At 46.8% G+C, this 16828-nt stretch overlaps 1 protein-coding gene across 3 annotated transcripts in view; it reads left to right on the forward strand.

Moving 5' to 3' along the window:
- The window catches only part of ADAM11 (ADAM metallopeptidase domain 11), a 180472-nt gene that overhangs the window by 67524 nt on the left and 96120 nt on the right, over nucleotides 1-16828 (forward strand). For all 3 annotated transcript variants that reach the window (XR_011025410.1, XR_011025411.1, XM_068264201.1), the window contains 4 exons: nucleotides 4812-4888; nucleotides 6267-6330; nucleotides 11785-11879; nucleotides 13250-13310. Coding sequence is in view for 1 of the 3 variants with exons in the window: in XM_068264201.1 (XP_068120302.1) it covers nucleotides 4812-4888; nucleotides 6267-6330; nucleotides 11785-11879; nucleotides 13250-13310 (297 nt within the window). In the remaining 2 variants the exon portion in view is untranslated. The remainder of the gene's footprint in view (nucleotides 1-4811; nucleotides 4889-6266; nucleotides 6331-11784; nucleotides 11880-13249; nucleotides 13311-16828) is intronic.

Below are 16828 nucleotides of genomic sequence, written 5' to 3' on the forward strand. Positions count from 1 at the left end.
ACAGTCTCTGCCCCAATCTCAGATCTCCTCCAGCAGAATAAACGTGAAACAATCCAAGTGTGTGAATGTGTGTGTGTCATCATAATAACATAATACATACCGTATGTATATTTTATTGCATAAAGCCATTTGCTGTTCCTTCCTGCGAGAGGAGAATAGACGCGGTGTAATGTCTCATTTACTCACAGAGTCTCTGTCAGGCTTGTCTGGTCACCTGCTATGAGTCAGGCTGTATGCCCATATGACTGACATATAACCCCGCCCTAACGCCTGCGATAGCTCCTGCCTAATACAAAGTACAATACCCTGCAGGCAGATGTAGCATACAGACTGGCAGACAGCAATCACCAAACAGCAATGAGCAATGCAAACACAGTATACTTAATATTCATAGGCTGAGGCAATCCAGATGATGGAAAGACAGCAGGTAGTGGCTGAAGTATAATCACTAGACAGATGCGTGGTCAATAACAGGCCAGAGTCAGTACAGGCAGAGTTCATGGAAGTCCTTTAAAGGATACCCGAAGTGACATGTGACATGATGATATAGACATGTGTATGTACCGTGCCTAGCACACAAATATCTATGCTGTGTTCCTTTTTTTTATTTCGCTGCCTGAAAGAGTTAAATATCAGGTATGCAAGTGGCTGACTCAGTCCTGACAGGAAGTGACTACAGTGTGACCCTCACTGATAAGAGATTCCAGCTATAAAACCTTTCCTAGCAGAAAATGGTTTCTGAGAGCAGGAAAGAGATAAAAAGGGTCATTAGTTCATAGATTTTAGCTCCGGCATACTTCAATGAATGTGTCATTGAGCAAAAATCATAAAACAGTTAAAACTTAAAAGGTAGATTTAAACATAAAACAAAACTGTGGAATATCTTAAAAAGTCATTTTTAGGAGAAGGAAGATAGATGCAATCGTTTATTTCATTCGTTTATTTTCGCTTCGGGTGTCCTTTAAACAAGCAGGGGTCGGTCCAGGCGGCAGTCAGGGAAATCCAGGTACTAGCTGAGTCGGCAACGGGTAATCCAATAGAGAAGCATGGTCAGGTACAGGCAGAGGTCGGCAACGATAAGGCAATCTGAAAGAAGCTTAGTCAAGAGACAGACACAAGTCGGCAGCAAGACAGGTAACTTGGTGTGAGCGCAGTCTTAGCAACAAGCCCAGCATAGGCTATCACGGGCGATGACAGAGGGCGCTCACCTTTCATTTATACTAGCACTAACCAATCAGAAGGTAAAGGAATCAAAAGTAAGCAATGAACAGAGCGCGTGTCAGCAGAGAGGCTAACACGCAATGCACACACGTGGTTAATGTTTACAGCGGCGGAGCGCGTCAGTCGCTTATCCAATGGGAGCTGAGCGCCATGCGCTCCAGTGACGACAGAGACAGGCCGAGACCCAGAGGCGTGGGTCTCAGCATTCCGCCGCCATGAGCGGCCACCGGATCTTACTGGCTACAATAAATACAGTAGAGTAAAGCTGACTATACACACATAGATTTCCACACAGTGTTCCAAAACGATTGTTTCCTTTCTGAAAGGAATTGATTTTTAGAAGGGATTTATTCCTACCATACACTGCACAACGAGTTTCAATAGATTTCAGCAGGGAATCTATTGAAAATTGATTGAACTGCAGCGTTGTACTGTTTGGCGCAGTGCAATGCTATGGGCTGTCGATCTGCCGCTGCTTTTGACTCACCCCAATTGACACAAGATTTTCAGTCCTGTCCAATTATACTTTCAATTGATTTTTGGTAAAAATCAACTAAAATTCCGTTGATCGGACATTTTGGAAAATCGATTCACAGCAGATAAATCAAATCTGCAGGGAATCAAATGGGAAAATCAATGAGTACATAGGCACCTTAACCACCCTGGTGTTCTATTAAGATCGCCAGGGTGGATGCGCAGCAGTATTTTTTTTTTTTATCCCCATCATGTAGCTAGCCTAGCGCTAGCTACATGATGCCCCCCTCCCTGCGGCGTCCCTCCCACCCCTCCGATCGCCGCCGGCGCACTCGCCCATAAGGAAATCCCGTTCTGAACGGCATTTCCTTGAGGGCTTCCCCCATCGCCATGGCGACGATCGCGATGACGTCATCGACGTCGTGACGTCATCCGGAGTTCCGATCCACCCCGCAGCGCTGCCTGGCACTGATTGGCCAGGCTGAGCACGGGGTCTGGTGGGGGGGCCCTCTATCACGGCGCGTAGAAGCGCATCGGCGGCGATCAGAGTAGACACGCAGCAAGCAAAGTGCTTGCTGCGTGTTTGAAAGAAGTACGAAAATCGGCCCAGCGGGGCCTGAGCGGCGCCCTCCGGCGGTAATGGAGGAGCTGAGCTCGTCCATACCGCTAAGGAGGTTAAAGTGAAACCATAAGTAAATGAAAAAAGCCAGTTTAACTTACTTGGGGCTTCTACCGACCCCCCCTGCAGCCGTCCTGTGCCCGCACCGGGGCAAATGGATACTTCGGTCCCCAGCTACAACTCAGTTTCGTATATGACGACTCAGTCAGTCGATGGCCACTGCGCTATGCGGCCCTGATTGCACACACCCTCGATCACACTGCCAGCGACAGGGGCATGATCGAGGGTGCGCATGGTCAGGGCTGCGCAGGCACAGTGGCCATCAACTGGCTGAGTCGTCATAAACGAAACTGAATTGCAGCGGGGGACCGGAGGATCAGTTTGCCCCAGTGCGGGTATAGGACGGCTGCAGGGGGCCAGTAGAAACCCCAAGTATGTTAAAGGATACCCGAAGTGACATGATGAGATAGACATGTGTATGTACAGTGCCTAGCACACAGATAACTATGCTGTGTTCCTTTTTTTCTTTCTCTGCCTGAAAGAGTTAAATATCAGGCATGTAAGTGGTTGACTCGGTCCTGACTCAGACAGGAAGTGACTACAGTGTGACCCTCACTGATAAAAATTTCCCCTTTTTACCTCTTTCTTGCTCTCAGAAGCCATTTTCTGCTAGGAAAGCGTTTTATAGTTGGAATTTCTTATCAGTGATGGTCACACTGTAGTCACTTCCTGTCTGAGTCAGGACTGAGTCAGTCACTTACATACCTGATATTTAACTATTTCAGGCAGAGAAAGAAAAAAAAAGGAACACAGCATAGTTATCTGTGTGCTAGGCACTGTACGTACACATGTCTATCTCATCATGTCACTTCGGGTATCCTTTAACATACTTGGGGCTTCTAATGGCCCCCTGCAGCCGTCCTATACCCGCACTGGGGCAAACTGATCCTCCGGTCCCCCGCTGCAATTCAGTTTCGTTTATGACGACTCATCATGTCACTTTGGGTATCCTTTAAACTGGCTCTTTTTTTTTTTTTCATTTAGTTTAGGTTCACTTTAAGATTAGCTTTGTTTTTTTCCCAAGTCTACACGATGTATACAATTATATTTCTACACAGGTCAGTCTGTCTAGGACAGCTGGATCTCTAAACTGGTCAGCTTATGCTTATGTTGGAACCACACGTGTTGTTGCATAAATTATTTTTCACATGTAGTGCACCTCTTGGACTGCCTGCACCTGCTGAAGGGACTTTTATCTTCAAACACGTGGTAGACACATGCATTCCCATAGAGATTCATTACTTGTGATTTCACATTGTGCAAACATTGCACACAATTTTGCAGCAAATATGGTCCCTGCCTATTAGTTTTATACTATGTGTAAATTGAATATTTCAGCTCGAGATGTGACAGAGAGAGTAGAGAAAACGTGGAAGGGATTTCTGTCAGCCAAATGGTTTAAAAAAGACATTGAATAATTCCATGATCAATCATAGAATGAATTCGCACTCGGAAGATAAAGCACCAATGGCAACAATTTTCCCGGCCTCATAATCTGTTTTTAAAAGTAGATTGTATCAGAATCAGTTACGGTAGATCACAAAGAAATATGTACTGTATTTTCAGATTTTCTTTTTTAATTCATACAATCGTTTTTATGATTTCTGTCTTTGACCAGCATACGCAGGACCAGAAGTATTTTATACAGTTGGTCTGCCACTTTGAGCCTTAACTTGAACTGAGCCTGTGGTCTTCCATTTCCTCAATATGTTCCTAGCTGTGGAAACACAGCTGAAATCTCTGAGACAGCTTTCTGTATTCTTCCCCTAAACTATGATAGTGAACAATCTTTGTCTTCAGGTCATTTGAGAGTTGTTTTGAGACCCCCATGTTGCTACTCTTCAGAGAAAATCAAAAGAGGAGGGAAACTTACAATTGACCCCCTTAAATACTCTTTCTCCTACTTGGATTCACCTGTGTATGTAGGTCAGGCCAGGGGTCACTAAGCTTACCTAGCCAATTTGAATTCCAATAATTAGTTCTAAAGGTTTTGGAATCAATAAAATGACAACTGTGCCCAAATTTATGAACCTGCCTAATTTTATTTAAACAATCATTGCACACCTTCTGTAAATACAATAAACTTCATTTCACTTCTCAAATATCACTGTGTGTGTCTCCTATATGATATATTTAACTGACATTTTTTATCCTAACAACCCACGATTTACTGTATACAGGAAAATCATGATGATTAACAAGGTTGCCCAAACTTTCCCATCCCACTGTACATGTGTATGTATGTTTTTATGTTTGTATGAACAGTTAATATTTTTCTTTCTAAGCTACATGAGTTGTTTTATCATGTTCCAGCGTTGTCAGATTGCTGGTCTTGGCACTAGCGCCAGGAATAGGAGATGTAAGGTTAATGCTTTGTCTTGTCTTGTGGATCGTGGCCAGAACGCTTATGGTATCCTTTCCTGTTGCTGTCTTGCAGCCAGCCCATCTTGCCAGCGTCAGCTTTCTGGTGCCAGCATTCAGGAGGGAGTTTATTTTGGACCTGGAGCTTAACCAGTGAGTATGAATAACTTTCCCAACACAGTCCCACATCTTCAAACTGTAGGCAGCAGTGCATTACTATAACAACCTTGCAGTGACATAGCTAGGTAGCCCAGTGTAATTGTTGCATTAGGGACCACCCCCCAGATTGCCCTGGCACCCTGGTATACTCCTAATCCCTCATCCCCCAAATGGTCCTCACTTAGCAAGTTTTATCAACCAATAACCAGTATAGCCACAATGTCCCAGCTAGAACCGGTGCATCCGATATGTATCCCCCCCCCTACAGACCACACAGGGGTGTACCTACAGGGAAGCAGTTTCTGTGACCGCAGGGGGGCCAGAGCTGTAAGGGGCCCCAACTTCTACTTCATGCCCTCTGATAAAGGGGTCCATCCTTTAGATGAGGTGTTTTTGTGGCTACACTTCTTATGATTATGATGTCCATCCTTGTTTTATGACCTTTGCAAGACGGGCCCTCAGAACCATTAAATTTGGCCCCAAGTGGCTTCCCCACTTTGCATTAAGTTTGTCCCTCTCTAGTCCACCAGGAAAGCTATATTGGAAGTGAAGCCCTAGAAGATCGCCCAGGAAGCCATAGGGAGGTAGGGGGAAACACTAAACACCAGGGAACTGTATAGGGGAGGGGGAACCACTGGACACCAGGGATCTGTATGGGGAGGGAAGACCACTAAACACCAGGGAACTGTATAGGGGAGGGAGGGCCACTAGACACCAGGAAACTGTTTAGGGGAAGGAGGGCCACTAAACACCAGGGAACTGTATAGGGGAGGGAGGGCCTCTAGACACCAGGGAACTGTATAGCGGTTGGAGGAGGGGGGGGCATTGGACACCAGGGAACTGTGTAGCGGTTGGAGGAGGGGGGCATTGAACACCAGGGAACTGTATAGGGAAGGGAGGGCCTCTAGACACCAGGGAACTGTATAGCGGTTGGAGGAGGGGGGGGGGGCATTGGACACCAGGGAACTGTATAGCGGTTGGAGGAGGGGGGGGGGGCATTGGACACCAGGGAACTGTATAGCGGTTGGAGGAGGGGGGGCATTGGACACCAGGGAACTGTATAGTGGTTGGGGGGGGGGGGCATTGGACACCAGGGAACTTTTATAATGGAGTAAGGTTACCAGTAGACATTGAGGTTGGCCCGCGACTTTGTTCCAGTGTTCAATTTCGGCCCACTTTGTATCTGAGTTTGACACCCCTTCTCTGGATATACATTTGGGATCATATTTGTGTTCAGGGGGATAGAATTTATAGTGGCCTGTATATTTATTCCTGTACAAATATTTTCTCACACTATACAACATTTGTTTACCAATTTTCATAGCAGCTGATTCTTGCCAGGGTCCAGCTAAGGTGTCTCTTTCTCTTTCAGCCATCTGATCTCTTCTGCCTACGTTGAAATCCATTATAGCAGCTACAACAATACTCGTGTCCGGGTGAGTGTTTCACATCGTAAGCTCATGTCACACAGTGTGTCCTATGTAACCTGAAACAGGCCTGAAGAAGAATGACAGTCTGAGTGAGGCGCTGAAGTCCTCTCATTATAATGATGGACAAGTTTACTTCTTTTTTCAGCTAGGGAATAGCGGTGTACATGCCTTCCCGCGCCACTGCATTACGCTGATATCGCAGTTTATGCAGCACATGGAGAGACCTTTAGTAACTAGATTATTATAAACCGTTGGGGGGGAGGGGGCATTTATCAAGAGTGTCTGAGACTAAATATAAGTAGGTTTTAAGAAATCTGTGAAGAACTATCTCAGGCATCTTAAGAAATCATTAAATAGTGCAGATTCCTTCTCATTTTTACAATAATTATGTATAAATGATGTAGTCAGTGTTTGCCCATTGTAAAATCTTTCCTCTCCCAGATTTACATTCTGACATTTATCACATGGTGACATTTTTACTGCTGGCAGGTGATGTAGCTGTTGCATGGCTTTTGCCAGTTGGAAACAGCTGTACACAGCTATTTCCCACAATGCAACGAGGTTCACAGACAGGAAACTGCCAGGAGTACCACGGTCCTCAGAGTTTCTTGTCGGAGGGGTTTCACCACAATATCAGCCATACAGCACCCCCCTGATGGTCTGTTTGTGAAATGGAATAGATTTCTTATGTAAAATAGCGCTCACTATGCTACTCTGATAAGGCGTGTTAACTTTGATAAGGTGTGATAACTTTTCATAAGGTGTGATATCTTTTCATAAGGTGTGATATCTGTGATAAGGTGTGATATCTGTGATAAGGTGTGATATATGTGATAAGGTGTGATACGGTATCTTGATGTCTTTGTTAAGGGGCTCGATTCACAAAGAGGTGCTAACCCAGTTAGAGACTTTAGGCGTGATAACCATTGCACCACGCTGGTGAAAAGCCAGTTTAGGCGTGATAAGTTTAGTCGTGATAAGTTTAGTCGTGATAAGTTTAGGCGTGATAAGTTTAGATAAGTTTAGATCGCGCGCAAAGTCCCGCACGCAAAGCAGTGCCATTAAACTCTATGCGAAGTGCACCAGACTTTGCTAGCGCAAAATTTTTGATCAGCTGTGCACTGCGGTGCTAACCCAGTTGGTGCTATAGTTATCACGCCTAAACTTATCACACCTAAACTTATCATGCCTAAACTGAGTTTAGACGCGATTAAGGGCTTTTCACCAGCGTGCTAACTGTTAGCTTCGCTTTGTGAATCAGGCCCAAGGTGTGTGATATCTTTGATAAGGTGTGATATATTTCATAAGGTGTGTTATCTTTGATAAGGTGTGTTATCTTTGATAAGGTGTGATATCTTTGATAAGGTGTGATATTTGATAAGGTGTGATATTTGAGTTATCACGGTTTACTGAATAAAGCCCCATGGTGTGTGATCCGCAAGGATATATAAAAGTCAATACTACCGTTCACATCTTAGCTATGCAGTGCACATTTATTTGCACAGAGCACGTCAATGAAAGTCTATAGGTAATGCTTATAAGTGTGTTTTTATTTTAAAAATGTTTTTCTTTAGACAGAAGCACGGTACAACACTTGTAAAACTGCATTACAACATGAAAAAACCACATAGCTGCTCACGGAATATTGTGTATGCATTTTGTTAATTCATTTTCGTAAAAGTGGACAAGGCCTAAAAGCCTGATGAAAGTTCAGCCTGAGCTTAGAAGAAAAACTCACCGGAGAGCTCCTTTAACAATTACCAGGGGAGAGCACAACGTCTCTGCCATCCATTATTGATGTGAAGAGCTGGGGAAGCGGGAACAGCGAACGTTTCCTTGTGCTTGGTGAATAAATTGGGTCATGAAGGGAGGAATGGTTCAGCCCCTGACGTAGCACATGCGATTCTTCCACTAATAAACTGATCTTCCGTTTACCTCAGGCCACGTTCTGTGGGAGCTGGAAGGACCCAGATATTGTTTTATCATTACTTCTGCTCCACTTCAACACTTGGAGACATTATATAATAAGAATACAATGTAAGCGCTAAAACAGAGGAGACGTAAACTGCCTATAATGTGTATCGTGCGCTTTACTCGCTTACTAATGACCTACATAGAATACAACATGAGCACACAGAGGGGGGGGGACAGGTAGCGACAAGGGAAGAGCAATGTTCTGATTTATCTCCATGCAGACACTTTCCTAACACAGTCAACATTTCTAAATCCAAGTGGAGTCTAATAATATTACAGTGCTGGAGTGTTCTCTTGTGGCGTAGCCTTTCACATTATACATTCTTTATGTCCTTGGTAAACTGTGTCATTTATGTCCCAGAGCTAATCCTGTGCACCAAGGAGCTCACAGTTTTGAGTTGGTCGTATTTCCTCTGGTCTGAAGCTCTGCCCTGCTGCCTCTTCCTGTTGTGTACCCTGTGGGGACCCTTAAAGCAGTAGGATTAGCCATACTATGCCAGGGGAAAAAAACACCTATATAAGTAGATAAATACTTGATATACTTACATAACACATGTATTGTACTGTCCACGTTTTGATTTCAGTGAATGTTATATAGTAAATGAAGAGAATTCTGTTCCTGGTGGGAAACGTGTCTTTTGCCCAAAATTTGAGTCTAAATCCTGATGTCATTTCTGCCCTTTACTTTTTTTTCTTTTCTCCTCCAATCGCTGAGTCACCTCAGCCTTGCTTGTAAACACAAGTGAGCAGGGGATCGTGTTTCAGATAAGTAGCTTGCAGGGAAATAAAGGGAAGAGGAGGAATAGATTATAGATAAAAAGAACCCCCAGCATGCAACTTTTTGGCACTGACTACTAAAGAGCCAGTGCTCCTTAAGTATGTAATAACTCCAAATCATAACAGCAGGAAAAGTTTTGAAAGTTTTGAATGCAGGATTAGCATCTTTATCACTTAATACACTCAGACCAGTTGCTGCTGAAATTAGATTTTTTTACTATGGTGACAATGCCACTTTAAATTTCCCAAAGCATTAAGGCCCATACACACGTCGGATTTCCGCGAACGACGGGTCGTTTGCACGCCCCGTCGTTCCGTCGTTCGCCCGCTAAATCGGGCGTGTGTACAGGCTGTCGTTCGCTTGATAAGGGTGAGTTTGAGCGATCCGCCCGGCGGATCGCTCAAACTCACCCTTATCAAGCAAACGACAGCCTGTACACACGCCCGATTTAGCGGGCGAACGACGGAACGACGGGGCGTGCAAACGACCCGTCGTTCGTGGAAATCCGACGTGTGTATGGGCCTTTACTCTCATTGGTTCCTGAACCAGCAGAAAGGGGGGATCGCACAGCCAAACAAATGAAAGTGTCTGGTAAAGCAGTCCTACTTGTCCTCACCCCAGCTTACATCCACGCATTTACCTGACAACTTTTGGAGTAGCCACTAGACTTCTAGGCTCACTGCAGTCACATGACAGTAAGCTTGGCACTTTAGTGGCCAGTTCAGAAGCAGCTGGGGAGATGCAGGAATGGGAGCCGAAGTGTGGACTGGTAAAATATACATGCTGCAGCACACACAGCAGCAGCCACTAGGGGGCGCTCTATAGGCAGTAGCAGTGTTAGGCCAGAGCTGCAGCCACTAGGGGTGCTCTATAGGCAGTAGCAGTGTTAGGCCAGAGCTGCAGCCACTAGGGGGCACTCTATAGGCAGTAGCAGTGTTAGGCCAGAGCTGCAGCCACTAGGGAGCACTCTATAGGCAGTAGCAGTGTTAGGCCAGAGCCTCAGCCACTAGGGGGCGCTCTATAGACTGTAGCAGTGTTAGGTCAGAGCTGCAGCCACTAGAGGGCGCTCTATAGGCAGTAGCAGTGTTAGGCCAGAGCTGCAGCCACTAGAACCCTCTATAGCAGGGGTCTCAAACTCGCGGCCCGCGGGCCATTTGCGGCCCTCGATACAATATTTTGTGGCCCTCGCCGGTAAAAGCTTCCTTATAGTTCGCTTCAGTGCTCCCAAGTAATTCGCCGCATCCCCGCCGCTAAACGAGGGCTGCAGAGCCCCAAAATTGCCCGGGGGGCAAGCTGCCGGCATTTCCTGGAAGGGGCAGAGCTTTCAGCTTCAGCTCTGCCCCTCCTCACGTCAATCGCCGCATGGATCGCCGCCTCTCCCCGCCCCTCTCTGTGAAGGTAGAGTGAGAGGGGCGGGCAGAGGCAGCGATGTGCCGCGATTGTGAAATTCCTTATGCGGCCCAGCCTCATCCTGACTTTGCCTCCTGTGGCCCCCAGGTAAATTGAGTTTGAGACCCCTGCTCTATAGGAAGTAGCAGTGTTAGGCCAGAGCTGCAGCCACTAGGGGGTGCTCTATAGGCAGTAGCAGTGTTAGGCCAGAGCTGCAGCCGCTAGAACCCTCTCTATAGGAAGTAGCAGTGTTAGGCCAGAGCTGCAGCCACTAGGGGGTGCTCTATAGGCAGTAGCAGTGTTAGGCCAGAGCTGCAGCCACTAGGGGGTGCTCTATAGGCAGTAGCAGTGTTAGGGCAGAGCTGCAGCCACTAGGGGGAGCTTTATAGGCAGTAGCAGTGTTAGGCCAGAGCTGCAGCCACTAGGGGGTGCTCTACAGGCAGTAGCAGTGTTAGACCAGAGTTGTAGCCACTAGGAGGGGCTCTATAGGCAGTAGCAGTGTTAGGCCAGAGCTGCAGCCACTAGAGGGTGCTCTATAGGCAGTAGCAGTGCTAGGCCAGAGCTGCAGCCGCTAGAACCCTCTCTATAGGAAGTAGCAGTGTTAGGCCAGAGCTGCATCCACTAGGAGGGGCTCTATAGGCAGTAGCAGTGTTAGGCCAGAGCTGCAGCCACTAGAGGGTGCTCTATAGGCAGTAGCAGTGTTAGGCCAGAGCTGCAGCCACTAGAGGGTGCTCTATAGGCAGTAGCAGTGTTAGGCCAGAGCTGCAGCCACTAGGGGGCGCTTTTATAGGCAGTAGCAGTGTTAGGCCAGAGCTGCAGCCACTAGACAAGACAAGACAAGACAAATAACATTTATATTGCGCTTTTCTCCTTGCGGACTCAAAGCGCCAACTAGGGGTGCTCTATAGGCAGTAGCAGTCTTAGGGCAGAGCTGCAGCCACTAGGGGGAGCTCTTTAGGCAGTAGCAGTGTTAGGCCAGTGCTGCAGCCACTAGGGGGTGCTCTATAGGCAGTAGCAGTGTTAGGCCAGAGCTGCAGCCACTAGGGGGCGCTCTATAGGCAGTAGCAGTGTTAGGGAGACTTGCCCAAGGTCTCCTACTGAATAGGTTCTGTGAACCCTGGTCTCCTGTGTTAGATGCAGAGCCCTTACCCAGTACACTATCCAGCCACTAGTTCTAGCTAGCAGGCTGTAAATTGTGTCCATATGTACTGTATCTGGATATACTACAATGGTTCTCAGTATGATGCCTTTGCTGTACATTGTGTGTGCTGTGCTGTGTTGCACAAGTTATCAGTGTGTTTGCTGTGTGTGTTTTGCAGACTCCAGGCGCAGCAGCAGATCACTGCTATTACAACGGTCACGTGCGTGGGACAGCCATATCGTGGGTTGCCATCTCGACTTGTCACGGCCTCAGGTAAGTGTTCCCATTGAGATGCCTCTTTGGCTGCTTGTCGGTGCAGCTCTCTGCTTCTCTCTAATGACTTCCTCCAGTGTGACTTGTGAGGCTGAGACATTTGGTGACAGCAGGAGGTGTGTGGGGGTAGAGGAATGGCAGGAATAGCGCAGGATGTAAGAGTGGAACTCGCTGTTCATTCTGTTCCCTGCGCAGGAATCTTCTGCTGATGACACCGACTTCCATTATGTCTAATATCACCCACTTACCGTAATCTCAGTCATTGCCCACATCCCCCAGGATTCTTATTGGCAGGATAGCAGAGAAACAAAACACAGAGGTAGTTAAAGGATATCCGAAGTGGCATGTGACATGATGAGATAGACAGGGCTGTGGAGTTGGAGTCGGAGTCGTTGAGTCGGAGTCGGGGCAATTTTGGGCACCCGGAGTCATGGTTTCATAAACTGAGCAGTCGGAGTTGGGTGATTTTTGTACAAAATCCACAGCCCTGTTAAATATTAGACTAAGGAGTCGTTGAGTCGGGCCATTTTGGTTACCCGGAGTCGTGGTTTCATAAACTGAGGAGTTGGAGTCGGAAGATTTTTGTATCGACTCCACAGCCCTGGAGATAGACAGGTGTATGTACAGTGCCAAGCACACAAATAACTATGCTGTGCTCCTTTTTTCTTTCTCTGCCTGAAAGAGTTAAATATCAGGTATGTAAGTGGCTGACTCAGTCCTGACTCAGACAGGAAGTGACTGCAGTGTGACCCTCACTGATAAGAAATTCCCCATTTTATCTCTTTCTTGCTCTCAGAAGCCATTTCCTGCTAGGAAAGTGTTTTATACTTGGAATTTCTTATCAGTGAGGGTCACACTGTAGTCACTTCCTGTCTGAGTCAGGACTGAGTCAGCCACTCACATACCTGATATTTAACTCTTTCAGGCAGAGAAAGAAAAAAAGGAACACCGCATAGTTATTAGTGTGCTAGGCACTGTACATACACATGTCTATCTTATCATGTCACATTTCAGTTCAGGTATCCTTTAAGAAGTGACACCCATTTATGAGTATGCTGTGCAGTGACATGGATTTAACAATGACTGTTCAGATTCTTACATGAGCTCATTTGTGATGTCTGTTCAGTGCTAATTCTGGCCTGATCAATGGCTTCCTGCTCTATATTTGGCTGCATATAACTTACACTGAAGCCTTTATTTCTCTGCTTCTTGCATTGGGTTACGTCAGGCATCGGTTTCACTGAGAGATTGATTGGGTCTATTTCATCTCATTATTCTGTGAGTGGCTCCAGATTGAGTCTTCTCTGGTTATTGTGCTCCATCTGGTGGCTTGTTAGCTGATCTTGTGTCCTCTTCTGCTTCTCTTCCAGCGGGGCATTTTCAGATGGAATCTACACCTATACGATATACCCCCAGGAGCAGAGCACAAAGGTAAATAAGGGTACCTGTCTGTCTGTCTGCCCTTCACTCTCTCTGTGGTTTTTTAACAAGTAAATTTTATTGAATTTTACCCCCCAAAAAAACTATACGCAACTGGGTGCACCTTAATTATAGTGAGAAGAGAGGTATAGAAAGGGGAGAGGGGAAAAGAAGAGATTCTTTTATAAATACATCAGAGGGCAATATAAAAGATGGCGGATGAGCTTTATGTCCCTAGGCCTTCTCAAAGGACTAGAGGACACGATCTGCGCATGGAGGAAAAACGTTTTAGCTATTTATTTAGGAAAGGGTTCTTTACAGTAAGAGTGATTAAGATGTGGAATGCATTGCCACAGGAAGTCGTTATGGCAAACTCTATACCTGCATTTAAAGGGGGCTTAGATGCTTTGCTTGCGTTGAAAGACATTCATGGCTATAATTACTATGTAATGCCCAGTGATGTTGATCCAGGGATTTTATCTGATTGCCATCTGGAGTCGGGAAGGATTTTTTTTTCCTTTTGGGGCTAATTGGACCATGCCTTGTAAGGGTTTTTCACCTTCCTCTGGATCAGCAGGGATATGTGAGGGTGCAGGCTGGTGTTGTGCCTTCCTCTGGATCAGCAGGGATATGTGAGGGTGCAGGCTGGTGTTGTGCCTTCCTCTGGATCAGCAGGGATATGTGAGGGAGCAGGCTGGTGTGGTGCCTTCCTCTGGCTCAGCAGGGATATGTGAGGGAGCAGGCTGGTGTTGTACCTTCCTCTGGGTCAGCAGGGATATGTGAGGGAGCAGGCTGGTGTTGTGCCTTCCTCTGGATCAGCAGGGGTATGTGAGGGAGCAGGCTGGTGTTGTGCCTCCTCTGGATCAGCAGGGATATGTGAGGGTGAAGGCTGGTGTTGTATCTTCCTCTGGATCAGCAGGGATACGTGAGGGAGCAGGCTGGTGTTGTGCCTTCCTCTGGATCAGCAGGGATATGTGAGGGAGCAGGCTGGTGTTGTGCCTTCCTCTGGATCAGCAGGGATATGTGAGGGAGCAGGCTGGTGTTGTGCCTTCCTCTGGATCAGCAGGGATATGTGAGAGAGCAGGCTGGTGTTGTACCTTCCTCTGGATCAGCAGGGATATGTGAGGGTGAAGGCTGGTGTTGTGCCTTCCTCTGGATCAGCAGTGATATGTGAGGGTGCAGGCTGGTGTTGTGCCTTCCTCTGGATCAGCAGGGATATGTGAGGGTGCAGGCTGGTGATGTGCCTTCCTCTGGATCAGCAGGGATATGTGAGGGTGCAGGCTGGTGTTGTGCCTTCCTCTGGATCAGCAGGGATATGTGAGGGAGCAGGCTGGTGTTGTGCCTTCCTCTGGATCAGCAGGGATATGTGAGGGAGCAGGCTGGTGTTGTGCCTTCCTCTGGATCAGCAGGGATATGTGAGGGAGCAGGCTGGTGTTGTACCTTCCTCTGGATCAGCAGGGATATGTGAGGGTGCAGGCTGGTGTTGTGCCTTCCTCTGGATCAGCAGGGATATGTGAGGGAGCAGGCTGGTGTGGTGCCTTCCTCTGGCTCAGCAGGGGTATGTGAGGGAGCAGGCTGGTGTTGTACCTTCCTCTGGGTCAGCAGGGATATGTGAGGGAGCAGGCTGGTGTTGTGCCTTCCTCTGGATCAGCAGGGGTATGTGAGGGTGCAGGCTGGTGTTGTGCCTTCCTCTGGATCAGCAGGGATATGTGAGGGAGCAGGCTGGTGTTGTACCTTCCTCTGGATCAGCAGGGATACGTGAGGGAGCAGGCTGGTGTTGTGCCTTCCTCTGGATCAGCAGGGATATGTGAGGGAGCAGGCTGGTGTTGTGCCTTCCTCTGTATCAGCAGGGATATGTGAGGGAGCAGGCTGGTGTTGTGCTTTGTTCTTTGGTTGAACTCGATGGACGTATGTCTTTTTTTCAACCCAAATAACTTTGTAACTATGTAACTATGTCTTCATTCTAGTCGAGTGACCAAATATCAAGACAGGAGGGGGGGGGGGGGTAATCAATATTCTATAGCATTTTTGAATACATTTTTCTTATTCCAGCATTAGGTGACTAATCAAACTTAGTATATTCCGGCTATAACAGAACATTTACAATACAAATATCGTGAGCTACTGTGGATCATGTTCGCGGATTCCTCACACACCACAAAAAAAAGGAAAAAATAAATAATTTAGGGCAGGTAGTATAGTGCATCAGACCTGTAATCTGAAGTGTAGCAATTCATCCCCGGAAGACAGGAGGAGGGAAGGGAACGGACAGTAACCTGATCAAGCATACCCTGAACTATGTCCGCAGATGAATGTTTCTCAGGAATCTCTCACACCAGTTGGACCATATATGTTCGAACTTGTTAGGGCAGTTCCTGCTCATATATGTCATCTTACATAGCGGGAGGAGCTTATCTACTATATTTACCCATTCGGATATGGTAGGTACAAGAGATTGGTTCCAATGGAGCAGGATACGTTTCCTAGCTAGATGACCTAGCGTGAAGATCATAGCTTTCTTATATTTATTCAGACTCCCCTACGCTCTCATTGTGTTGTATCTGTTTCCCTACACGAGGTTAGGATATGATCACATAATCGTGACCAACTGGAAGATCATTGAAGAGAACCTAAACTTATGTATAGGAGAGAAGGAAACTGCAGAAAAACTAACCGTTTGCATTTAGAGATAACAGGCTGCGTACTCATGAGCAACCGAATGACCTGTATGTCCACACGACTAAACGACCAACTCATTTCCATACTGCGCATGCTAGCGAAATTACGGACTGCACGATATGGCCGCATTCAAAACCAGTACAAGTCGTTCAAATGACTTGTACACACGCAACTAACCGCAGGATAGCAGCCCAACGTCGTGTGAGTAGATCCAACGGTTGGATTGGGCAAACCAAACCTCCTGTTATCAGTCCCTCGTCTAGTCGTTTGTGCGCGTACACGTGTCCAACTATTGTCCAACAGACCAGAGTCAGACGATAATCAGGCAGTTGGTTGGTCTGTGTGTATGAGACTTTATTCTCCCTTACCTGGAAGTAATAAGCCACTGTAATTTGAGCTGTCACCCCTAACTAATCTGTGCCGTGGTGTTGCAGGTTAGATGTAAACACAGGAGGTCTAACCCTGTATGTGCTTCCAGCAAACCAGAAAGTGACAGTTCTGCTCCATCTCTGAGGAGTTCTGTAAAGAACACTATGCCGTTGCTTATCTTTTGGAGCAGAGAGGAAGTCCTGTGTTTAGGTCCACTTTAATAACTTTTACCATGTCACTATATTAGCCGTGTTGTAGCGGTGATCGGGGTTGCTACAGATGGTGGGCAGGCTGGATGGAGTAGAGAGGCTGATATAACAGAGAGCAACCTTGCTGGAAGGATTCAGCAGAGCAGGCCTCTGGGAGAAGAATGTCGGACACAGATCAGCTGTCCAGGGTCTACACTGACCTCACCACCACCTGCAGAGGAATGGAAGTCTGTTTAGAGTGAAACAGATCCTGCTATTCATTCATTTCTTAAC

Source organism: Hyperolius riggenbachi, chromosome 12, assembly GCF_040937935.1.
Source record: "Hyperolius riggenbachi isolate aHypRig1 chromosome 12, aHypRig1.pri, whole genome shotgun sequence".
NCBI lineage: Eukaryota > Metazoa > Chordata > Amphibia > Anura > Hyperoliidae > Hyperolius > Hyperolius riggenbachi.